Here is a 26,140-nt window from a genome sequence, read left to right as displayed (position 1 = left end):
GCCATCTGCTCCACCCTCCCTTCCCCAGTTCATATCTTGGGCAATCCACTCACCAGCACCTGGGTGCTCCTTAAATTCAACACTGGAGTCATTGTTTTCTCCTGTGCAAATCTGCCTTTCCTGTGTTCTCCTAAAGCCGTGGTCGGCAAACTGTGGCTCGTGAGCCACGTACAGCTCTTTGGCCCCTTGAGTGTGGCTCTTCCACAAAATACCACGGCCTGGGCGAGTCTATTTTGAAGAAGTGGCGTTAGAAGAAGTTTAAGTTTAAAAAATTTGGCTCTCAAAAGAAATTTCAGTCGTTGTTGATATTTGGCTCTGTTGACGAATGAGTTTGCCAACCACTGTCCTAAAGGCAGTCCACTTATGCTCCCAGGCCAGAAACCTCCTTCCTTTTACCCTCTCAGCCGATTAGTCAAAAATCTTGCTCGTTTTACTTCCTGCGTTACTGCTGAATCCGCACCCCCCTTTCCGCCTCCTTCCCACCACTGTCTTTCTTAGCCCACCTTTGCCTGGAGTCTGAAGAGGCCTCCTAACTGGCCTCCCTGCCTCTGCTCTGGCCCCCTCGATGCCCTCTCCACCCAGCCGTCAGAGTGAGCATTTGGACACCAATCCTGCTTAAAACCTGTGAGTGCCCACCTGTGCCCTTTGGATGGACTCCAAACACCTTATCATCACCTACCAGGAATTACATCATCTGGCCCCAACCCACCCCTGCCACAGCTCCTCAGCCCCCCAACTTCATGCCCCAGTCACTTCTTTCAGTCCCCCAAATGTACCTTTGCATTCACTCTGTAAACACCTCCCCTCCCAGCCCTCTACAGATCTCAGCTAAGAAGCTCTTCTTCCAGGATGCCTTGCTGACTACATCTCCTGGTGTAATCCCAACAAACCCGTGTTTCACTTCTCACAGCCCTTTTTCATTCTAACTGCCTGGCTCCTTTTCCTCCACCCATCAACCTACCCCCCACCCCACCCCACACACCCTGTACCTGAGTTCTGTAAGGGCTAAGTGAACTTTACCTTGTTCACTTTCTCAACAAAAGCACAGGTTTTGGTACACAGCAGGCACCTAGCAAATACTAACTGGATGAATGACATTACACTAAAACTTTTTTTTAATTGATTTCAGAGATGAAGGGAAAGGGAGAGATAGAAACATTAATGATGAGAGAGAATCATTGATTGGCTGCCTCCTGCACATCCCACACTGGGGATCGAGCCCACAACCCAGGCATGTGCCCTTGACTGGAATCGAACCTGGGACCCTTCAGTCTGCAGGCCGGCCGCTCTGTCCACTGAGCCAAACCAGCTAGGGCCACACCAAAACTTCTGGGTGAAAATCTCAGCCCCATCACATGCTCGCTTTGGACTTGAACAAGTCTCTTAACCTCTGCCTCCTTCCCTCACCTGTAAACTGGGGCAATAATAGTGCCATTTTGGTGGTGTTGTCCTGAGGAGTCATGCACTTAGGAGAGCACTTGCACGTATGGGCTATCGTTAATTTTTTTTTGACACAACCCTTTCCTAGATTTCAACCCATCCACTGGGGAGGCCCAAGCATACAGGTGCATCTGCTCCGGCTGCAGAACTGTCACACCTAAGACCCTGCCCTACACACCGACGTCGGCTCCGCCTACCGGCGGGGTCCTGCGCCCACCCGGAGCTCACGGTGTTCGCCGACACCGCGGCCCTTTTAAGGCCGGGAGGCGACCGGGGAGGAGGCCCCGCCCCCGCGTGAGGTCAGCGCGCACGCTGCGTGTGACGCGCTGGTTGCCGCAGAGACGCCCCGCCCCCGCGCGGCGCTGCGGAACCAGAGCTCCGGGCGGCGTCGGCAGCGGCGCGGGAGGCGGTGAGGCCGGGGCGCAGGAGCCGGCGCAGCGTCCGCGGCGAGAGCGGCGGGGACGAAACAGACCAAGACGAAGACGCACAGGCAGCCGGGCCGGGCAGGGCCACGGGGAGAGCGGCCGCCGGGAAGCGGGCGGGAAGCCGGGCGGGCAGCAGGCAGCCGCCGCCGAGCCGCGAAGCGACATGGTGCTGCTCAAGGAGTAGTGAGTGTCCGGCGATCGTGCGGAAGCCCGAGGAAGGCAGCGCCGGGGTTGGCGACCGGGGAGGGTGGTGGCTGGCGGAGGGGATGCAGAGGCCGGCCTGGGCCCGCGGGGTGGCGAGCGCTGAATGGGCTGTTGGGCGGCCCGGCATGGGGCTGAGGGGACAGTGAGGGCCGGACGGGGCCTGAGGTGGGGCCAGGGGGAATTGGGAGGGACGGACAGCACCTGAGGTGGGGCCCAAGGGGCAGTGATGGCTGAGTAGGCCTGAGGAGAGGCCGGGGGACAATGAGGACCCGGCAGGGCCTGAGAAGGGGTCAAGGGGACAGTGGGAGCTGGACGGGACACGAGGGGCTGAGAGGATGGAGAGCACTGGATGCTGTGTGGGGTGGTCCCACAGTGGGGGCGGAGGGCCCGGCCAGCTCTGCAGGAGTGGCTGAGAGGACCTGCGGGAGAGGGAGGAGGTGTGTGAGGGGCTGAGGAACTGTTAGACAAGGGCAGGCAGGGGCGGTGAGCTAGCCAGTGGTGGGGAGGGGTTGGGGGATGCTCAGTACTGGGGGGCTCCGAAGACCAGATAAGACAGGTCAGGAAGGGAGATGATGGGGAGGAGTGCGGAGGGGAACCTGGAGAATGAGTGGCTGCCTCAGGCATCAGGGGAAAGATGGTAGTAAGTGGATAAAGTAAAAGGACGAGGGAGTCAGGGCCAGGCTTGAGTGACAGGAAGGGTCTGAGGACCTACCCCTAAGGCGGCGTGACATGGTGCCCGCCTGGTAGGTACAGAAGAGGAGGTATTGGGGGGGAAAGCTTGGGACTCGGGGACACTTGGGTAAGGAGTCCAGAAAAGATTGGGCAGGGGCTGACGTGATCTGAAGGCAGTGATGGAGAGGGCTAGGATGTTGCCAGGGTAGAGAACAGTTTGGAAAGCGTGTCTGTACATAAACATAAGAATCATTGGAGTGTGGGTGGGAAATGGGCAATCTATCTCTACGGAATTCTCAGTCTTGGTGCAAAGAGATGGGGAAATTGCTTTGAGGAATTGAAGAGGTTGCCGTAAAGCCATTCATTAGAAGAAGACAGGGAAGGGTGAGGGAGTTCTTGAGTAGTGACTGGGGGGTGGAAACCAGTGACTTGTGGGAGGAGTTGCCGGGTGATGGGCTTGCTCCTGAAGTCCAGGAGATGGATGACAGGTGGGGATGTTTGCATTGCTAAATTTTTCAAATGTGAGATGACCCATCCCTGAAGCTCATGGTTCCAAGGAAACATCTCAGGACTTTTCTTTTTCTTTTTTTTTTCCTTTCCAAAGAGGAGAGGTTGAATTTGTGTGTGTGGCATTTACAGTAAAACGGTGCTTCCCTCGAGGGGATGGCAGGTGGACAGCATTGGGCCAGAAGCCCAGGAATTTTGGAAGTGAGAGGTGTCCAAGTAGAGAGCAACTGGTGGAACTCACTTGGTAGCCCGGCAGGTGTGCGAAGGGCTGTTTCCATGTTGTCCGTGAAGGCACTTGGTCCCATCTGACTGCTCTTTGGAAGTGCTTAGGGCATAGTAGAGAGCTTTGGATAACAAAGGGAGCAGAAACTCGTGTCATCCCAGCTAAAGAGTATTATTTTGAAGCCCTCTACCTTACTTTCTTGATATCCAGTCTGATGTTGACTCAGCCAGAGCTTTATGGGGTGAGGAGGAAGAACCTTGGGATGTCAACAGGAAGAGAGAGGGTGCACTTCGGATTCTAATCTTGACTGTCCAGAAAACAGGCTTTTCCCATTTTCCTGATCCTTTTTTCTATTCCCAGATGAATCTGAGAATCTAGAAACCTGTAGTTTTGTGAAGAAGGTCAGGCAGGGAAAGGGATCTTCAAAAGAGATCTGAGTGAGTTTCAAAGAGGTCCTCTCTTCCCGTTCTTTGTTCTCCCCCCCTTGAAGCCTGTTAGGGAAAGGTCCAAGGTGCTGGGATGCAGAGCCTACCTGGCATGTGCGTTTCCTTCCTGCCTGACTTGTGCCCTGTGTGTGCTCGGGCATGTATGACATTCCTGGGCAGGGGACACGGAGAGGGGCATCGAGACACTTGGCTGTGGCTGCAGCACTGCAGCTCTGGGAAGGGTGTGAGTGAAGGTCACACTAAAGTGAGCACAGCTCGTCTCAGCCCAGCACTGCCTCTGTGGCCCTGTCATTTGGAATTGTACCCCATTGCTGCTGGGTGGTTTTGCTCCCAAGGAGCCAGGGGGAAATGTCCGGGTGTGCAGCTGTAATGTAAGCAGCCTCAGAGCATCCTGTCAGGAGCTGGCGGATGCCCTTCTCTTTGGGGGGGTGAGGGGGGTAGACGTGGTGCCCATCCAGGGTCTGAAGGTTGTCCCTGTTGATTTTTCTGATACTTCCTCTAACAGGATTCTCCTTGATTTGATTTCTGCAAAATCTTGGATGTGATTTTTAATGCTGTTCTTAAAGATAAAAGGCTGATTGTTTTCTAGGAAGTTTCTACTGAGGGTGCTGAAATTGTGGCCTCCAAGTTGGAAATATTTTTCTGCATTGTCAGCTTTTTCTAATGGGAGGAGAACATTAGTAGCAGCATCCAATAACCTGCAGGATTTGCATTGTTTGAGTCATTCTGGAGGAAGGGAGTTAGCAGGCAGTAAAGACTTGGAGCCCATTTTGTTTTTCCTGCTACTTTTCTGCCTGATGTTTTGCCCATAGCGTGAAGATGTTCTCAGACCCCTCTGTGTGCTTCTTGCTACCTGGGGGATCTTTGTGGAAATAAAAAATTGTAAGCAGACTATTTACCAGCCTAGAGCAAGAATCCTAATTGGTGAAACCACTGCATAGGACAGAGGGCATAGCAGCTCATGCTTCAGCAAGCACCCAAGATACAGGAGGCTCCAAGGGGTACCAGCTAGGGTCTGGGAACTGACATCTCAGCTTGGAAGCTGGCTGGTTTTATATGAATACAACTAAGCATTTTTGTGTCAGCCCTCTGACCTCACAGCTTTGAACTAAGGGTTGGCTGTTGCTCTGCCTGACAATGCAAGCCACCCGGAGGAGTGTTGCTAAGCGTCATACCAATGTGGAGTTCTGACCAGTGTGGGGACTTTGCTGGTCATGGCTTCTCTGTCAGATTTTTGGTGGTACCTCCAATGATTGGTGGTCATTGAAATGGAGGAGGAAAAGACAGTGATCAGCTGGGGTGCCTTTGGATAGCTTCTGGAAGCCAGGACACAAGTTGGGTGTCCTCTCTTGGTGGCTTTGTGGTAGTAGCTTGTATTGGAATATCCTGTCCCAGAGCAGAGATGGTTGGAGCATGCTCTTAGAGTGATTGAGCCTCCAAGAAGCTTGGCCCCTTCCTAGCCTTTCACCTTGAGGGTTGTGTCCACAGATGTGTCAATCCCCAGGGCCTGATTCTTTGGGTCTGAATCCTCATCTTGGCTTCAGAGTTTGCAGGGCTGGGTCCTCCTAGGTTAGCCTCTCTCATTGGCAAGTTTTGTCGGGGAGATTAGTGGAAGAGAGGGAGAAGACATTTCTGAATGTGAATCAGAAGCCTTCCTGGGAAGTAGCTGATGGGGGGACAGGTTTACACTGAATCACAGGGCCCTAAATGGGATACCAGAAGGGCACAGAGCGTCCTAGCCTCGAAGCACTTGGGGCCATTCTCTGCTGGGTTTTTGACAGTGAGTGTAGTGTCTTGTCCAACAAAATGTTTAATACTATTCTAAAATGATGCTTTAAGAGCCTTGGGCAGGTTTTAGAGCTTGAACTTGTTTTCCCTCTCTTACAGTCGAGTCATCCTGCCTGTGTCTGTAGAGGAGGTAAGTCCTTCATTTTATCCATAGTTGCATATAGTTGCTCCAAGTGGCCCAAACTCTTTGTGTGGTTTTCATGTTTGTTTTAACAGAGACAGATAATCAATACTTAATGTGAATTTTCCTGGTGCTACTTTCAATTGAAGGAAAGCACTTCTTACTATTTTTAATTTAATTTAACTTAATTTTTTTTGAGGATAGGAAAGGAAGTTGTTGGGTTTTTCCCAATACAGTTTACATTCAATATTATTTTGCATAGTGGTTAAACAGTCATATACTTTAAAAGTGTTCCCTGTGTCTTGGCTGGTTGTTCAGTGGTTAGAGCGTCGGCCTGTGCACCAAAGGGTTGCAGGTTCAATTCCCAGCCCTGGTCGGGGCACATTCAAAAGGCAACCAATAGATGAGTATCTCTCTCTCTTCCTCTCCATCTCCCTCTCCCTCCCTCTCCTTCCTTCTGTCTCTCCCTCTCTCCCCCCTCCCTTACTCCCTTCCACTCTCTCTTAAAAAAAAAAAAATCAATGGGAAAAATATCCTTGGGTGAGGATTAACAAAAATTAAAAATAAAATAAATAAAAATGTTCCCTCCAGTACCCACCTGGTACCATACATAGTACAATATTGACTGTATTCCCTATGTTCTCCTCATATGCCTGCAACTATTCTACAACTACCAATTTGTACTTCTTAATCCCTTCACCTTTTTCACCCAGTCCCCCAACTCTCCCCTCTGGCAATCATCAGTCTCTTCTCTGTATCTAAGAGTCTGTTTCAATTCTGTTTGTTCATTTATCTTGTTCTTTAGATTCCATGTGTAAGTGACATCATATGGTATTTGTCTTTCTCTGACTGATTTATTTCACTTAGCATAATATACTCTAGGTCCATCCATGTTGTTGCAAATGGTAAGATCTCATTCTTTTTTATGGCTAAGTAATATTCCATTGTGTGTGTATATGTACTACAACTTTTTTATCCACTCTTCTATTGATGGGCACTTGGGTTGCTTCCAAATCTTGGTTATTATAAATAACACTGCAGTGAACATAAGGATGCATATATTCTGTCAATTTAGTATTTTGGGTTTCTTCAGGTATATATCCACAAGTGGAATCTCTGGGTCATAAGGAAGTTCCATTTTTAATTTTTTGAGGACTCTCCATGCTGTTTTTCATAGTTGCTGCTCCAATCTGCAGTCCCGCCCACAGAGAAGGCACTTGCTTTGTATACCTGGGCAACTGTGTACAACTTGCCTCAAGTTATTGGCATGCTAGTTAACCAAATAGAGACTAAGTCAGCCTCCTTTACCGGATGGGACTGTGCCTGTTCAGGGACATGTTATTGAGGGGATTGAGTGTGTGCCTTTCTGGGACCTCCATGACTTGCCTGGGAAGTGTGCATAGCTCTCTCTGATTGTGCAACAAACCAGCAGGGCAAGAAATCTTTGTGGCCCTCCCTAGCTATACTCTAGGTGACTGCTGGAAAGACCAAAGCCCAGAACCCTCCTTTTACGGAGGGCAGGGAGTAGCAAATGGGCTTGGCTTGCTCTTTATCCTTTTATGGTTCTTGGGCCTGTCGTCTCTGTGTATGGGATCTGGCAGGATTTGCCACAAGAAAGTTTACAGGCCATGCTGACTCAGAGTTGGTCTCCTGGACAGCAGAGAGCTGTCACAGGGCCTCCCTTGTCCCACCCTTTCTCTGAACCTCCTCCACTTTCCTCTCCTGGCACAGCCTTCTTTTTTGCTTCCTTCTGAATCCATAGCCCTCTCTCCACCCCAACTTCCAGTTAAGCTTAAGTTTGAGTGAAATTTGTCAGCCAACGTAATGCCCCTCAATCATTCTCTGTCCTGCAGAGTCAGCATGAAACTCCTGTGATAACTTCCAGTTTACTCCAGATATGAAATGGACCTTTGAAAAATGAAATCAGCACACATTAGATGAGACAAATAACCAAGCTTCTTGACCCTCCAAAAGTGGTGGGCAGATATTAGCCTCTTAGAGGATTGTCTCCAGTGGTAGGCTGCACGTCTGATAAAAGTTATAGAGACCTAGGAGAGGAGCCAGAGGTGGCCTCGAACATGATCTGGGAGTTCTGTGAAAAGAGAAGAGAAACAAGACTAAGGAAGCTGGGGAGAGGGGATGGTTGGATGGATGCTGCACTCCCTGGAGGCGCCTGAGATGTACCTAAGGCTTGGGAACCACATGCTTGGTCTGACAGGCATTGGCATGGAGGACCTTGTTAATCCACTTCCTCTGGGGGCTGTGCTGCTTTTGTGAAGTTTTCCCAACCAGGAAGCCAAGCAGGAAGGCCTAGCACGTCTCTTGCCCTAAAACTCAGCTCTTGAGGGTTCGATGATTTCCTCTTACTATACAGCATGATCCCTCCCACCAGTCAAGAAGATGTCCCAGGAATTTGGGAGTACTTCAGTGTGGCATTTAGGGGTGAAATGAATCTTTTCACAGAGCGTTGATTGATGGAACGAAGGGTGGGAATGTCTCTGAGAGGGTGGCAGACCCAGGAGGGTCAGCACCTGTCTGTGGCACTCCTGGCTGCTCTGTAGGAAGGTTGGAGGGGCCAGAACACTGATTGCTTATAGCAGGCCAAGGAGGGAAAGGGGAACTCCAAGAGTGTCTGAGATTAGAGGTTTTAGCTTGTGGTGGCTTTTTTTGAAGCGTTGAGGAAGTGAAGGGGCAAGTGAACAGAGCTGAAAATCTAAGCAGCAGCTGGGGCAGTAAGCACTGGTTAGGATTCATTTGTTTGCCTGATGATTGTCAACCTGTTCTCAGCTAGAAACTGCTGCTGAGGAAGCAGTGCTTAGCCTAGGTTTGAAGCAGGAGCTGCTTTCTTGATGGCTTGAACCTTAGTTCCAGAAGACAGAAAATCTTGAATGCGAGGCCATACAGGAAACAAAGTAATGATCAACCTTCTCAGAGTCTGTATTAATAACTCTATCCTGATTTATGGTTCCCATGGGAGCAGCCCAGTCTTGTGTAACTGATAGATTCACTTCCCTATTGGAGACCATGATTTTAGGTCCTCAGAGCTTTCTCATTTGGGGGGAAAGAGAAGAAAGAGAAGAGAAGGCCATGTCTTTATAACCATTCTGATGGTACAAATCAATATTTTGGGATGGAATTAGCTTCTGGCTGGCCAGACACTTTGGCCTAACACTGCACAGGGTTTCTGGGCATTCAGCAGCAGAGCAAGAAAACTTTGGCTGTTCGACATGAGTGGTTCCTGGCTCAGGGCTGCCCACCCTCTACTGTGGGTAGGGCTGTTTTATCTTGTTTCCAGAGGGATTAGAGGTTTTAGAGAGATGCATGGCACCATTCCCCTATGGTCACTGTCCTGACAGGTCCATGTGGGTGGGACCAACAGCTGTGTTGGTTTGTTTAATGTCAGTGTCTTAGGCCTACCCACAGCATCTTCCTGGGTTTCTATTCCCAGATTGCCAAAGCGGTGGAGTCTCTTGTTTTTCTTAGCTGAGTATCTTAGTTCTTTGGGACAAGGGAACAAATCTCAAGGGCAGAGAGCAGTATCCTAGGCCTGAGGCAGCTGGAATCCCAGTCTCCTCAACTCTTTATCTGATGTAATGGTCTTGCCCCTGCTCCCACCGTCACCCCACTTGAGTGGCTGCTTTCTGCTTTCCCAGGGTGTGGAGCCACAATGCCAGAGGGAGCCCTTGGACATAGAAGGTGTCCCTCAATTGTGGCTTGTGGAGGCCAGTTTAACCTACCCCTTTGGATTAGCAAAACTGCCTTCACTTGTCTTACCGAGATTAAAGGATCAGAATATCAAGGGCGATTAAAGGGGGAAGGTGCCAGTCCGACAGACTGATCCTCTTAGAGCCAGCCCTCTGATTTCTGCAGCTGAGGAGGAACCAATGAAAGGGATTAGTCTCTACCTGGAGCCCCTCTCCAAGCAGTGGCATCAGCCAGCAACGCAGTCCCCGCCACCAGGCCTTTTCCCTAGCCTGCCCTTTAGGATTGCTGAGTCAGTGGTTAGATGTTCTTATGACTCTTCTCTGAAACAGAATTGCTGCTCCTTCTTAGGAACCCCTGGCTCAGCCAAACCCTGACCCACTTGATAGAGGTTTTCATGTGTGCCTCAGCTAGGGGGTGGCCTTGGAAATGCACAGGGACAGCTTGGGGTTCCATGGGGACATTGAAGCAACAGTGATGTTGCTCTGGATTAGCAAGGTCAGATGCCTGGCTGTCACCCCAGTGCTCTCTTTATGGGATTAACTGAGTCTTGGTTGCTTGCCTGTGCTTTTCCTTTGGCATTTTGTGCTGGTTTTTGCTTTGGAAGTTAGGGCTCTTTCCGCTTTGTGGTGAACAGTAAATTGTCCTGGTCTGCTGCTTCACCTTCCGGACTTCGCCCAGAAATTTCCCTGCGGTGCTTAGGAAGCTTCCTGGTCAAGTAAGCATCCAAGTTTGAGGTGAAACAGCCCTGGATGCTGCCTCTGCTCCTTGCTCTTGCAGGCAGTGGTTTAAATGACAGCTGCCCAGAGACACAGCCTCTCTGTTTTAATCTCAAAGGGAGAAAAATGCTCTCATCTTTCACTCCTGGGAGTACCAGTAGTTTGGGAAAGGGACATGCTGGGTGGGGAAAACCTTTATCTACCTCCACAACATGTTGGGTAATCAAATGCCTTTTTCTCATATTTGTGCCTGGTTGGCACTGGCAATGACAGGTAAGATGCATCTGTGGTATAGATGTAACTTCCGTCATTAAATGCTCCTGTTCATTATCTTTTCACCTTATTTTTTCATCTGGACAGCTTCCTTCAGGTCATTGGCCCTAACACTGAGTGTCCCTGAGAGGGTCAGAGGAGGCCAGTGATCTTGACTGGTGACTTGATAGGGTGGCATGTGACCCAAATAAAGGAAAACTAGGCTTTTGCCATCTAGTAAGTGCCAACACAGAGGGTGTACCCAGCCAGCACAGACCGTGGGGTAGGAATCTGTGCTAGCTAATATGGGAAACACTTTGCTTCAGCCCCATCAGGAATCTGGAATGTATCTGGAAGTCCGGTTGCCTGTAGGGCTGTTTTCTGAGCTTCTTGGCGGGGACGGGGCGGGGAGGTCGGGGAACCATTGGAGAAAGAAGTCATGTCTTAGGATCTGTTTAAATGAATGGAATAATAGACTTCTAGCAGCTACCCCAGATCTTGTTTTAAGGACTTAATAGCAAGACAAAATCTACCTTGCATTCTATCTTTTGTTTTCTGGATGGTGGTGTGAAAATAGGAAGGATAAAATTAAACACATCTGATGGCTAAAGAGAGGCCATGGAGCAGGGTTGTCAGTTGTTTTGGGTGAATTTGGGCAAGACCCTGTGTGAAACTTCAGAATGAGTTCTTAAGTTAGAGGAACCCCAAAGTAAAATAATTGGACAATTACTGGCAACTGGACTATTGTAACTGTTTAGAAGATTCTGCATTGACAACTCCCATCTCTCTGTTCCTTTAGTATCAAGTAGGACAGCTGTATTCTGTGGCTGAAGCTAGCAAAAATGAAACAGGTGGTGGAGAAGGCGTGGAGGTCCTGGTGAATGAACCCTATGAGAAGGACGGCGAGAAAGGCCAGTTCACACACAAGATCTACCACTTACAGAGGTATGTGGCTGTGCAGCAGAGCCTAAAGATGGCCTGGTTTTGAAGTGGAGATAATGGATAATTGGGGGTTTCCAGGTCATTAGCTGGTTGCTTCACCTGAGAGTGGGTGTAGGTGGTAGTACTTCTTTGTTCATTTAAATGTTTTGGGGTTGTTTTTTGTTTATCTTATTTTATTTTTAAATAAAAATAATTCTTGCCCTAGCTGGTTTGGCTCAATGGACAGAACGTCAGCCTGCGGACTGAAGGGTCCCGGGTTCAATTCCAGTCAAGGGCACATGCCTGGGTTGTGGGCTCGGTCCCCAGTAGGGGGCCTGCAGGAGGCAGCCAATCAATGATTCTCTCTCATCATTGATGTTTCTATCTCTCTCTCCCTCTCCCTCTCTGAAATCAATAAAAAATATTTTTTTAAATAAAATAAAATAAAAGTAATAATTGTCCCATTAGGCTCCCAGTCCCCAGAAGTGATAGTGTGATAGTGTTTAGTTTCTTGTGGGCCCTTCTCACAGTAATACTCTTTATCTGTGAGTATAGGTGTGTGTGTGTAAATGGATGTTCATTTCCTTTATTGTTATCTTAACATAGATGGGATCATACTATATACACTTGACTTTGCTCTTTTGTTAGTTATCATATCATAGCTTTCTTTCACTGTCAGCATATTTGGCCTCATTCTTTTGAAGTACACATAGTATTATTTTGTACAGATGTGCTGTAAGTTTTTCACCTTTCCCCTCTTGATGTATGTTTATAGTCATTTCCAGATGTTTACATACAGTACTCCAGTAAGACTGTTGTGCAAAGCTTTTGATGTACTTGTGTGTGTAAATCTATGGTACATGTTCCTTCCTAAAAGTGGGATTGTTGGGTCAGGTAGTATTTTAAATTCTGATATTGTGAAATCAGCTACCAGAAAAATTTTTTGCCTCTCTTTAGATCAAAGACATAAGTATTTAAATACTTGAACTGAGCCCTAATTGGTGTGGCTCAGTGGATAGAGCGTCGGCCTGCGGACTCAGGGGTCCCAGGTTCGATTCTGGTCAAGGGCATGTACCTTGGTTGCGGGCACATCCCCAATAGGTAGTGTGCAGGAGGCAGCTGATCGTTGTTTCTCTCTCATTGATGTTTCTAACTCTATATCCTTCTCCCTTCCTCTCTGTAAAAAATCAATAAAATATTTTTTAAAATAAATAAATAAATAAATAAATACTTGAACTGATTTGTGTACTAAAATCCATAGCAAACCACACAAATTTGCTGAATCCCTAACCAAAATAGTAATACAGGGTGTGGCAAAGTAGTTGTGAGTACACAAGCACAGAGTTTATTCTTTTTAAAAAATATATGTTTTTATTGATTTTATTTATTTATTTTTTTAAAATATATTTTATTGATTTTTTTATAGAGAGGAAGGGAGAGGGATAGAGAGCCAGAAACATCGATGAGAGAGAAACATCGATCAGCTGCCTCCCGCACACCCCCCACCGGGGATGTGCCCGCAACCAAGGTACATGCCCTTGACCGGAATCGAACCCGGGACCCCCCAGTCCATAGGCCAAATCCACCGAGCCAAACCGGCTTTGGCTGTTTTTATTGATTTTAAAGAGAGAGGAAGGGAGAGAGAATGAGAAACATCAAACAGCTGCCTCCTGCATGCCTCCTACTGGGAATCGAGGCTGAAACCCCAGGCGTGTGCCCTGACTGTAATTGAACCAGCAATCTCTCCATGTATGGGATGACGCTCAACCAACTGAGCCACACTGGCCAGGGCCACAGACTTCATTCTTGTATTATTATTTTTTAAAATATATTTTTATTGATTTCAGAGATGAAGGGAAAGGGAGAGAGAGATAGAAACATCAATGATGAGAGAGAATCATTAATTGGCTGCCTCCTGCACACCCCACACTGGGGATCAAGCCCGCAACTCAGGCATGTTACCTTTACCGGATTCGAACCTGGGACCCTTCAGTCCTCAGGCCAATGCTCTATCCACTGAGCCAAACCAGCTAGGGCTCTTTTATTATTAATAATAATTATATTATTTTCCATACAAAACCTACTTTTGCCACGCCCTGTATTTCAGCAAACTCTGAGCCAACCCAAAGGGTGTTGAAAATAATAGTAAACATGTACCAGCTTGAATGGAAGTTGAACCAAGCAAGTTTTAGAAACTATCTAGAACTGGAAAAAAATAAACCTGAATATTTTTTTAAAATTGTGGTAAAATATGTATAACAAAAAATTCAACATTTTTATCATATTTTACGTGTACAGTTCAGTGGCATTAAGTATATCTACATTGCTGTGCAACTTACACCTGAATCTTAATTTCTAGTCACCGGACTGAACTAAAACCAGTTTCCTCTTCATTGGTAAAATCCTGATAGAATGTAGTCTGCCGCTCTAGAGATGTAAAAGTGCTAGCCCTGAGGGGTCTAGGGTTTTGTGAGTGTGGGAGCCAGGAGGAAGCAACACTGTGAGGTGGCGGGGAATCTCACCGTGTTCCCATTTCCTTGCCAGTATGCTTTTTCCTCCATGCCTCCTCTTTATCTCCTCCTTCCCTACTCTGAGTTGACTGTCAACTAGTCCTTACTGAGCCATTAATAGTTAATTAAAATAAGGCTCGAAATGTATGTCAACTATAGTTGAGAAAAAAATTTTTTTAATTTAAGGCTTAAGATATGCCTTCTCTGTATTGCATTTGTATCTTTCAAAGATGATTTTGAAAAGAGATAGTGAGGTTGATAGAAGGGGCCAGTTGGTTCCACAGCTCATTTGGTCCAACCGAAGTTGCAGAAAGGAGGTCTATAGGACCTGTCTTACCCTCTTCCTTAAAAGGGAGGGTGTAAACTTTGAGCTGCTACCAGTACTCCCTTAACTCCAAACACACAGCTGCAAAAAAATGTTTTTTAAGTGCTGAATGCCACAACCACCTCTCCCCATGAGGACCATCTAGTTGCCCCACAGGTTCACCACCACCCTCTTCTTCATCCCTTATATCAAATCCTTATTGACTCTGTCTCCTCGGTACCGCCAACCTAGCCATTTCTTTCCATCATCTTTTGCCTCGATTGCTTTAGTAGTTCCTAACTGGTCACCTTGGTGTCCACTTCACACAGCTTTGAGTGTTCTTTCTAGAAGACAGATCTGTTGCTCCCCAGCTTTAAAAGCTATAGATGGCTTCCCTTTGCCCTCAGGATAAAGTCCATACTCTTTGATGTAACCTATAAGATCTTTTATGATCCAGCCTCTGCAGGTTCTCTTGTTCCCTACCTCATCCCTTACACCAGGTACTCTGAACTTCTCTTCTCCAAACTTTTCTTAGCTTGCTCCTATCCTCATGTCTTGCTGAGTCCTACTCACTCTCTGCTCTGTGTTCACTTAATCCTTCTTCTCCTGAGGAGCCTCCCCATGCGCCATGCTGCCTGCACCATGTTCTGTGCTCTGTCCCCCAGTGCCCTATGCTTACCCATTGTGGCACACAGTGTTGTTCCCTGTCTGGTTATACCCCCCACTGGAATGTCAGCTCCTTGAGGGCAGGAGCCAAGTTTGTATGGTGTCTATATGTATTCTGGTGCCTGGCACATAGAAATACTGACCTGAATGAGCATGGCAGTGAGTGGATGAATCTCAGGGTTGCTCTGAATTCTGAGTTAGCTCTCTTTGAGGTTAGCTCTCTTTTCTTAGGCCTCAGGCACTAAAGCTGATGATATTGTTGGAGCCTGCTAAAGCCTGCTTAGAATACCAGTAAAAGATTAAGGAAGAGAAATATATATACCTTAAAAGGGGGAGAGGGACTCTTGCTTTTCTGTAATCTGGGATAAGAAGAATTAAATAGAAGAAAATATTTTGTCCTGGGAGGCATATGGCCCTGAGGGCTTCCTGGCGTCCCAGAACTGATAATAAGATCATCAGATCATCTGGAATCCCATACTGAAGTTAGTCAGTCAGTCTCTCTGGCCCATAAACCTGGACTGGTATACTTTTGGAGGTATGTCATCCATGCCCTGTGGAATATGATGCCCTGGGCCCAGTGAGCTCTGGAAAAAAAGCATACTGATAATGTAATGGCTGATAAGCTGTGGCAGGTAGCCGAAGGTCTTACCTCCTGTCCTGTTCCTGGTGGGTGGTGGCGCAAGATGTGGGTGGATGTTAATAGCTAGCCGAGCTGGGGTTCAGGCTCTGACAGGTGGCTTCTCACCCATAAGAGTAACCTACTTATCTCATGGAAACTTACTTGTCAATTTCCCATTGAAGAGGCTAGGGCTGTGACCTGAAGAGTGTCTTCTTATTCTCTCCTCCATTTCTTTTCATAACCCCTTTTTCTTACTATAGCAAAGTGCCCGGGTTTGTTCGAATGCTGGCCCCAGAGGGAGCCCTGAATATACATGAAAAAGCATGGAATGCCTACCCTTATTGCAGAACTGGTGAGTGCAGACCTGGCTAGAAGCTGGGGTTTGGGCCCCAAGCCAGATAGCTGTGGTCAAGTAGACCCAGTGGTGGGGATGAATTGGGGTTTTGTGTCCCATGTTCATTTTCTGGATTAAGCCAGTGGAAAGATGAGTTTAGGGATTTCCATCAGACCTGAGGCTGGTGGTGTCATTGTTGTCTAGTATAATTTGGCAGCCACCTGAGTGAAAATCACCACAGAGCCATGGCCTGAGCTGGCACAGAACCAGCCCTTCTTATTTGGGGATGGTATGATAATTTTGATTGTTTTTACTGATTACAAAAGTACTGTTCTCTGTTTAAATTTTAGAAAATACATAGAAACAGAAGAAATTAACCACCCATGATTCTCTCTCTCTCTCTCTTTTTAATTTTTAAAACTGGTTTGAGAGAGAGAAACAAATATTAATTTGTTGTTTCACTTATTTATGTATTCATTGGTTGATTCTTTTTTATTTTTATTCTTTTTTAATCCTCACCCGAGGAGTGAGAATATTTTTTTCCATTGATTTTTAGAGAGAATGGAAGAGAGAGAGAGGAGAGAAGGAAAGAGAAAAACATCAATGTAGGAGCGACACATCATTGGTTGCCTCCTGCTTGTGCTCCAACCTGGGCCGGGAATTGAACCTGCAATTGAGGTATGTGCCCTTGACTGGGAATTCAACCCGTGACGCTTGGGTCCGTGAGCAGATGCTCTAACCATTCAGCCAAACCAGTGAGGGCATTGGTTGATTCTTGTATGTGCCTTATCGGGGATCAAGCCTGAAACATTGGTGTATCAGGATGATGCTCTAACCAACTGAGCTACCCACCCAGGGCCCCTCCATTATTCTCTTATCCCTAGATAAGATTTTAGTATCTTTATTCCTGGTCCTTTTTTAAAATCTTACATATACACACATATATAAAATGTCCAGCCGAAACTGGTTTGGCTCAGTGAATAGAGCGTCGGCCTGCGGACTGAGGGGTCCCAGGTTCGATTCCGGTCAAGGGCATGTATCTTGGTTGCGGGCACATCCCTAGTAGGGGGTGTGCAGGAGGCAGCTGATCGATGTTTCTAACTCTCTATCCCTCTCTCTTCCTCTCTGTAAAAAATCAATAAAATATATTTTAAAAAAATACTGTTTAAAAATAAATAAAATCGCCGAGACCGGTTTGGCTCAGTGGATAGAGCATCGGCCTGCGGACTCAAAGGTTCCGGGTTTGATTCCTGTCAAGGGCATGTACCTTGGTTGCGGGCACATCCCCAGTGGGGGGTGTGCAGGAGGCAGCTGATCGATGTTTCTCTCTCATCGATGTTTCTAGCTCTCTATCCCTCTCTCTTCCTCTCTGTAAAAAATCAATAAAATATATTTAAAGAAAATAAATAAATAAATAAATAAAATGTCCAGACATGTTTCCTAGACAAATTTTGGATCATATCATATTAACTATTAAATTGCTCATTTTACTCTGTAAATGAAGAATCTTTTTCCTGTCACTATGTAGTCTCCTATTTTTAAAAATTTGTAATGGCTGTATAGTATTCCATTATATGAATATACTATGATCTTTTTAAACCACTCCCTTATTGTAAGATACTGAAAGTTCCCGTTTTAATGTGATATATTTGTGTTTGGCTTGAAAAACAGTGTTGAGGCCAGGGACTCTTGAGAGGCAACGGTCATAGAAAAGAGCCTGAGGGTGACCTTCTTGCCTTGGGGAAGGGCCAGGCCTAGACACCAAGAAAATATAGCAAAGGAGCCTTAGCCAGTTTGGTTCAGTGGATAGACCATCAGCCTGAGGACTGAAGGGTCTCAGGTTCAATTCCTGGTCAAGGGCACATACCTTGGTTGCCTGGCCCTGGTCCAGGCACATGTGGGAGGCAACCAATTGATGTGTCACTCACATCGATGTTTCTCTCTCTCTGTCTCTCCTCCTCCCTTCCACTCTCTCTGAATACCAATGGAAAAATATCTTTGGGTGAAGATTAACAAAAAAAAAAACAACATAGCAAAGGAAACATTGGTGTTATTTGGGGGAAAGTGGAAATATGCCCAATTTTTGACGACAAAATATTTATAATCAGTTATATTTCAAAAATGTTAAATAGCACATGGAATGTGCATGCCAGATTTGGGTGGGAGGGTGGAGGGCTAGGAAGAGGAAAGTCACTGTGAAGAACCCTGACTTACATTCAGCTAGCATGTTCTGTAGTTAAAGGTGGGAGTGGAATTATTTTCTTAACCTGGGTCAGTCTCCTATCTGGAGTTTCTGGAAAAGAAAAACTTGAACCTCCACAGAGAACTTTGTATGTTAGACTTTCTGGGATTCTCTTTGAGTAGTTCAGACTCCTAGCTTTCCAAGATTCCAGAATAGTTCTCTTGGAGAACCTAAGCTAGTGCTGATCCATATCTTGAGGTGCTTCTGAGAGGTCCCCTAGAACTTGTCTGTGGGTTGTGTGGCCTTCCCCCCAGCCAACCTACATTTGTTTTCACAGGCAGTCTGGCTAAGGTGTCCTCTTGCCAGCCTCTGCCTACATGTACTGTTTCACTTGCTTTATTTGTTGGGACTTGGTACTCCCTAGATTGTATCTGATGAGGATGTTCCACCTATGTGGAACTTATTCTGTGAACTTGGGAATGATTAAAGTCTAGAGAACAGGGTCATTACTCTTTCCAATCCTCAAGAACCTTGTATCAGGAGATTAATAATCATAGATAGGACCGGGGGTGTGTGACACAGAGTTTTATTGCTGTAGCTGAAAATGCAAATATCACTACTTACAGAAGCATTGGGCAGGAAGCTGTTAAATTCTTTGAAAAGAGGCATGCACACACTTTCTTTTCTTTTTTTCTTTTTTTAAAATATATTTTATTGATTTTTTACAGAGAGGAATTTTTATAGAGAGCTAGAAACATCGATGAGAGAGAAACATCGACCAGCTGCCTCCTGCACACCCCCTACTGGGGATGTGCCCGCAACCAATGTACATGCCCTTGACCGGAATCGAACCTGGGACCTTTCAGTCCGCAGACCGACGCTCTATCCACTGAGCCAAACCGGTTTCGGCCACACTTTCTTTATTAAAATATTTTTTTATTAATTTCAGAGAGGAAGGAAAAGGGAGAGACATCAATGATGAGAGAGAATCATTGATTGGCTACCTCCTGCACACCCCCCACTGGGGATTGAGCCTACAACCCAGGCATGTGCCCTAACCAGAAATCGAACCGTGACCTCCTGGTTCATAGGTCAATGCTCAACCACTGAGCCACACCAGCTGGGCCACACACTCTTAAAAGACCATGTGCACTGTAGCTGTGTATGTCTGGTCTAGGGCCAAAGGTGAATTTTCTTGATGTCTAAGAGAGTTGCATTGAGCATACGTCATAAGAACCTTTGCCAACTTGGCATAAAGGAGGCAAACGGATAGCATAGACTCCTCCATGCCTGGGGCAGGGTTCTGGGTACACAGCTTGTGCTGACTGAGAGATGCCACTGTCCTCTGTGTAATTCTAGGGAGTGTGCTGCAGCTGACATGGGCGTTTTTTTAGCTGCCCAATGTTCGTTCACATATTGTCCTGACCTTTGGTCAAAAGAAAAAAGAGATAAAAGTAATTTCTAAATACTACATGAAGAGGAGGCAGGGGTAGGGGGAAGGTTGGTTTCTCCAGTGGATGCTGCCCTCACACTCACAGTCACCATCATACGAAATGAATGTGTTGAATCTTAGATCTATTCAGTTAGACGCTTGCTCTTTTAAAATAAACAAGGAAGGCTAACCTCCAGTTTCTTCTGGGGGGTGATGGGAGAAAGAAGATTAGTTCAAACATCTAAGTTTGGTCCAAGTAGATTAAAGTGTGAGGTGAGATAGATAAAGAAGCATGGGATAAATTTCTGAGTGGAATGAAAATGGAGTTGGAATACTCTGGTCATTCATTATCAGCTGTTTTTATGCTCTTACCTTACTTTTCTCTGTCTCTCCCCCGTTGTTGGTGGGCTGGGATGTGAGGAGGGGGTAAGATGGGGTTTGGTCTGTGAGTGAAAGTAGGAAGAGGAAAATAATTGTTTCTCTTTCTATCTCTTCCTCTAGCCTTAACCCTTGACTGAATAGTCTCACTAAGACATGGTTTGAAAGTACCTTATTAATCTTACTTAGAGAGCCTGATTTTCTGACTACAAAGGGTTTCTTGGGACTTTTTTAGTGTGCTCAGGATTGCAGTTTGAAGGAAAGGGAATGCTGGGAATGCAGAGGTGTTTAGAGGAGCAGGGAGGACTAGGGAAGATTGTTTGGTCACCCCCGTTAGCTTTAAAGACCAATAAGGGTCATTATCATCATGGATTCAGAAATGTAACTTGTCAGAACTGAGTGGATCTATTTCTCAGGGTCTCAAAAAGGCTAAGGTATACAAAACTCATATGCCAATATATTTAGTGTACACACCAAAGTATGTATATTCAGAATGCCAGTATAGTGAACATGTTCACTTGCTTAAGTGATTGGTCTCTTGTGTCTGTTCACTAGCATGTTCTGTCCTTACAGAGGCCAAACTAGAAGGAGAAAGTTGCTTGGAGAACATGGAGTCAGAATCAGGTGGTTAGTTGGAAAACCTTTGTGGCTATATAATCAAACCGGGCCTGCCTGACACTGCTGTCTCCACTCTTGGGATGGGGCTGCTAGATGTGCCATTGCAGCCTGGGGCTCCTGCCCCTAGGTCAGCCCTGGAGAGTTTTTGCCAAACTGGACTTCCTTTGATGGATGGTACTTACCATGTCCTTTTTGTTAACACAATTTTCTCCAAGTTCATAACAGCAGTTATTTCAATAGGCCTTTTAGTTATCTTAATCTGGTGCTTTCTTCCAAGTTTCTTTCATTGGATTTAGGGAAATTACTTATAGTCTCCTGGGTTATTTCTATACAAGATAAATCTTATCCCTTATATTTCAACTTTTCCTCATCTCAGTCTCACAGGTAACCTTAGTTGCAGTTTTGGAGTTGTGGGGTTTGACTGTTAGTCCTATAAATGTCCAAACATGGCAGTGTGGCATTCATCAGAAATTGAGATAACTCTAAATTCAGAGGGTACAGAATGATCCAGGCTGTTGTCAGGAGGAGAGCTGGTCCGTTCCCCAGTGACATTAGAGCTGCAGTCATTTTCTCTGATAAATAATTGAACCGTGCTTTCCGAGGGGGTCTCATTACAATGAGCAGGAGTATAGAGGGTGAGAGGTTTGGTTACAGTGAGAGGAGGGATGCAGGAGGCAGATAGACGTGCCTGCCCTAAAGCGCCCTGCTCTGTGCCCCTGCAGTGAGGGGGACACCAGGGGATGCTCTGAGACAGAGCGGTGGGTCTCATTGCTTCAGCTCCTCAGAGCCAGTCCCCGTCCTTGCTCAACTAGAGAGAATCTCAAGGAGCCAATAATGTCATTCCTTTAATTAATTAAGTCCCAGATTTGGTCTTAAGGGACTTTCATATGATTGAAACTTGAGGGTTGATGCATTTGAGGTACCAAATGCATTCACTGGGAATTGGAGGGTGATTGTGGATAAGCCCCAGGGAGTGGAGAACTCTTTGCTATTGTGATCTCTGGGGCCGAGGGGCAGATATTCATTCATCCTCATTAAACTTTTTCTCTCTTCTTTCCATGTCCTTGCCTTGGAACAGTTATTACAGTAAGTATTTTCCAAGGGGGGGAGGGAGGTGGGGAGGGTGGAATTATAGATGATTTCTAAGAAAGAAGAAATAAAAATTTAACTGCACTGGAGGTTACTAGGTATTCCTCTTTCTCTTGGGTGACTTTTGGAGCTGTTGAGGCTTAATCCTTTCAGTCCTAAGGAAGAACCTATTAATTGGCAATTAGAGGCCTCTTTCTTTAAGCTGCCTTGGCATGTGGCTTTGTAAGGTGCAGCAGTCAGGACCATAGCATCCTAGCTCTGGCTCTCACATGTTCAGAAGGAATCAAGGCTTCTTCCCTACTCGCGCCAGGCCATGCCTTTCAGGTTTGCACAGAACTTCAGTTCAGCTGACCTGAGTGGGGCTTCCCACTGGGCATCTATTGACCCCATGAACACTGACCCATAGCATAATTATGAAGTCAGCAGGGTTTCTCTTTCTTGCCCATCCCCTGTGTCATTGCCCCTTCTCCCCACCTTTCAGCATCCTCATCCAATGCCTTGTCCCTGTTGGTCAACATAGGCAGTTCTTGGGAACCCAATCCCTGCTAAGGAATTATTGGACTAATGTGTTCCTCCTTTGCTTAGTTGTAATTTTGAAAAAGCACTAAGGGAAGAAGATAGTAATTAGCATGAAGAGATCATTTGCTGAGAAGAGAACTATGGACCTCAGCAAAAGGTTGGCTGGGGGGAATGGCGTAGTGATGAACATTTTTGGTGGGTTAGGAAGTCTTCCTCTGTTCTTCCCACATTACTAATTATTAGCACCCTGTGCATAAGGTAGTAATCTATAAATTACTACAGACCTTGTTGGCTGTGGTGAGGATTAAGTGAGATAATGCATGCCTAGCATGCTGTGGGCTCCCAGTAAAGTTAGCTGTTATTATAAGGCAGAGGTTGGAGTCTCTGATCCAGTAATCTTTAATTTTCAACTTTGAGCCTGGTGACCATGAGGTGTTTTTTCCCCCCTTCCAGAATGAGTACATGAAAGAAGACTTTCTGATTAAAATTGAAACCTGGCACAAACCCGATCTTGGCCACCAGGAGAATGTAAGTAGCACTTCCCAAGAGTTCCAGCGGCTCCCAAGCTTCAGGGCAGAGTATTGAGACTCTGCCCTGTCGCTTGTCCATCCCTGCCACGGGGTCTGCTCTGTGCTTTCCTTTTCCTGGCCTGCTGGGTGACGGCCTCTGCCTAGGCCTGTCCTACCGGCATGGGATTGCTCTGTCTCTGATTTGCAAAATATGATCTCTAAGACTCCTTATAGGGCCTTTTTATTGTATTGGGATTGATCTAAAATGCAACTTCTGGTACAGGGGAGCTATATTTTTAAAACATCAGGATTACAGCCTCTATAGAGTACAATTTCCCAGTAACTCCTCAAATTTAAAATACATCTATCCTTTACCCCAGAAATTCTACACCTAGGAATTTATCATACAGTTATGTTAACACATGTGTGAAATAACTTATATACAGGAAGATTCACTGTAGCATTCTTTGTGTAGTCAAAGATTAAAAACAATACAAGAGCCCACCAGTAGAACACTTAAATAAATTCTGGTTCAGCCTTATAGTGGTATATTTTGCAAACATTATGAAGAACCAATAGAAAAAAGAACCAATAGGGAAAAATCTTCAAGATATATTGTTCATTGTTTAAGAAAGCAGGATGCAAAACCGTGTGTATTATGTGCTACCATTTGTATTAAAAGAAAGATCTTCACACATGGATGTTTGTAAGTGCATAGAATCTGGTAGCAGTGGTGTTAACTCTGGAGAGGACTGGGAGATAAACAAGACAAAGAATTACTCTGTATCATATCCTTTTGTACATTTTGAATTTGTATCATAATTTCATATCATGTATATGTACAACCTGTTTGAGTTAATTTATTAAAAGCATCCAAATAAACAATATATGGCTAAGCAGGCAATATTTCCGTGAGTGTTTTATCGTCTTTACAAAGGGGGAACATGTGGAGATAATATAGGTACTATAGGGAGCCCCGAGAGTGTTTTGGCCTGCTGAAGTGGTCCTTAGGCTGAAAAATCAGAGCATTAGTTCTCAAATGTGTGGCACTTAAAATTCATCTTCCCATTCCTTTGAATAATTTTCTTTGTAATTCTTTACCCATAGAAATCTCACATCTCTAGCTATGGGAATAGCTGTTTGTAGGCGTCCCTTCTGGGTAAAGGGTGCTTTATAGCTGACAAAAACTACACAGTGGTGCTCCTTGTTCCTGCAGGTGCATAAACTGGAGTCTGAGACATGGAAACATGTGGAAACCGTATATATAGACATTGCAGATCGAAGCCAAGTACTTAGCAAGGTAGGAACTCTTTAGAGATGTGGTTAGCCTTTGAGATGCAGAAATGACTTCTAAGTGTCAAAGAAATCGGGGAACCAGACCCAACGTGGCTAAATGGGAAGTTCTCTCTTGGGTATTACTTGTTTTATTTTTAAAATTAGTATTAAGAATTCCCTTGTCTAGACCTGGGAACACCACCAGGGAAATAGTGGCCCAGATGTGTGTGTCCTGTTTGGCCTCTGGAAATTATCACTGGACAGTGTAGGTACTATTGGTAGTCCTGAGGTTGATTTGCCCTGCTGAAATGACACTTAGCCTGAAACTAGTTCTCAAATTTATTTTCCAACCCAGTAATCAAGAAACATTTAGTGCCTGCATGTTGTGTTTGGAGTATTCTGTTTTGTGTGTTCCATGCAAGGAATGTTCCAGATATGTGAAAAGACAAGTCCCCTGCCCTCAACAAGTTGGTAGTTGCTTCTCAGAGTAACAAACATGGCAGCAGGTGCCTAGCAAAGGACGGTCCACTGCTTGACCATGCAGGTGGAGAGCGCAGGGACCTGGCCTGCCCTGCTCCCTGCTGTGCTCACAGGAGGTATTTGTTCAGGAAAGGAAAGGGTAGTTCTCCCTCATTCAGTACTCTTCCTGCCTGACAGGCCTGATGGAATCAGGGAACAGGAATTTGAATAGTGTTTGCTCTCCGTATCCCAGGGATATATATAGCAAAGTGAATATATCATAAGTGTGCAGCTTGATGGATTTTCTCAAAGTGAACATACATACACAAATATTTCTCAAACAGAAATACTAGCAAAGAGTATGACTTCAAGTATTTTGTCAACTCTGATTGTTTCATGTGAATGGAGAGAAGCAGAGGTAGGGAAGACTTATTTTTTTAAAACGTACATAAATAATCTTAGCTTTGGGAAATATTTTATCTCTGTGTGTATGTCTGTGATTTGTTAATGTCATTATTTTTGTTAGGTAGTTGCTATGAGTTTGCTTTTCATGAGCCCACAGTCAGTGCAGAGGAACAGCCAAAGATTAAGCTTTTATTATGGTTAATGCACAGCATTGACTGCATTCTACATCAGTGAAGTGAAACTGACAAAAATACACAAGAGGATACTATAATTGAACATTTTATGTTCGATACATTGAACATTTCTAATAATTATTTTATTAAAACAAGACAGTTTAAAAAAAGAAAAGAAACAAGCCAGAGGTCAGCTTATATCTCAGGAATGATAGCCAGTTGTTCTTAGCTCTGGCTGTGTGTTTAGAGTCACCTCCAGAGGTAAAAAAACAACAACAACCCATGCTGTCCTTACCTTCAGATATTCTTATTCATTGGGTTTTAGGTGGAGTAGCTCAGAAATCTGTATTTTTAAAAAGCTGTCCCTGGTAATTTGGATGCTCACCCCAGGTTGAAAATCCGTTTTAGACAGTAGAATACATGCCTGCTCAAACAGTCTGGTGACACTTTGATATGGTAGAACTGAACACAAACCCTGACAGAGAAGGCCACCAGAACACTCCTCTGAGGCAAATGTAACAGTTCTATATCCTGTTTATAATATTTTCCCGTATTTTCTGTGCACCATCAGCATTAAGATTGGCATGAAGTGTACTTTGATGGAAAATCTGATCCCTCTCTCCCTCCCTTTATCTCCCTATCTCTCTCTCTCTCCCTGTCTCTTTCTTCCTCCTTTCCTCCCTCTCTGTCTTCCTCCCTCCCTTTATCTCCCTATCTCTCTCTCTCTCCCTGTCTCTTTCTTCCTCCTTTCCTCCCTCTCTGTCTTCCTCCCTCCCCCAACTCCGATTCTACCATTTCTCAGGATTACAAGGCAGAGGAAGACCCAGCAAAATTTAAATCTATGAAAACAGGCCGAGGACCCTTGGGCCCCAATTGGAAGGTGCAGTTCACATCCTCACCACCAGGGGGATGGACCCAGTGTGGGTGGGCCTCTCCCAATGGCTGGGGCTGGGCTAAGGGAGAGCCAGAGGTCAGTCCTGTTAGTTACCTGCCTGCCTGTGGATGTGTTTCTAATACAGCAAGAACTTGTAAATCAGAAAGAGTGCCCATACATGTGTGCATACAAACTGGTTACTGTCAAGTTCAAGTGGTGGGGCCTGCAGAACAAAGTGGAAAACTTTATACATAAGGTAAGTGACCAGGTGAGGCCTTCCCAGTTTTATGGGTTGGTGGGGGGTATTTTGCCCAAGAGAAGATCATACAACCCATGTGACTTGTATCCTAGGGTAGATGACATTCAAATATTTC

At 45.7% G+C, this 26,140-nt stretch overlaps 1 protein-coding gene across 1 annotated transcript in view; it reads left to right on the top strand.

The window, feature by feature from the left end:
- The first annotated feature begins 1,798 nt into the window (after positions 1-1,798).
- PITPNA (phosphatidylinositol transfer protein alpha) overlaps positions 1,799-26,140 on the top strand; it is a 41,912-nt gene continuing 17,570 nt past the window's right edge. Inside the window, exons 1-9 of the mRNA XM_079798465.1 lie at positions 1,799-2,048; positions 5,805-5,835; positions 11,299-11,444; positions 15,780-15,871; positions 21,542-21,549; positions 22,525-22,599; positions 23,797-23,880; positions 25,695-25,772; positions 25,912-26,022. Of these exons, the coding sequence (XP_079654591.1) occupies positions 2,029-2,048; positions 5,805-5,835; positions 11,299-11,444; positions 15,780-15,871; positions 21,542-21,549; positions 22,525-22,599; positions 23,797-23,880; positions 25,695-25,772; positions 25,912-26,022 (645 nt within the window). The 5' untranslated portion in view covers positions 1,799-2,028. The remainder of the gene's footprint in view (positions 2,049-5,804; positions 5,836-11,298; positions 11,445-15,779; positions 15,872-21,541; positions 21,550-22,524; positions 22,600-23,796; positions 23,881-25,694; positions 25,773-25,911; positions 26,023-26,140) is intronic.

The sequence above is a fragment of the Cnephaeus nilssonii genome (assembly GCF_951640355.1).
Source record: "Cnephaeus nilssonii genome assembly, chromosome: 19".
NCBI lineage: Eukaryota > Metazoa > Chordata > Mammalia > Chiroptera > Vespertilionidae > Cnephaeus > Cnephaeus nilssonii.
This window is presented reverse-complemented; position numbering and strand designations above follow the sequence as displayed.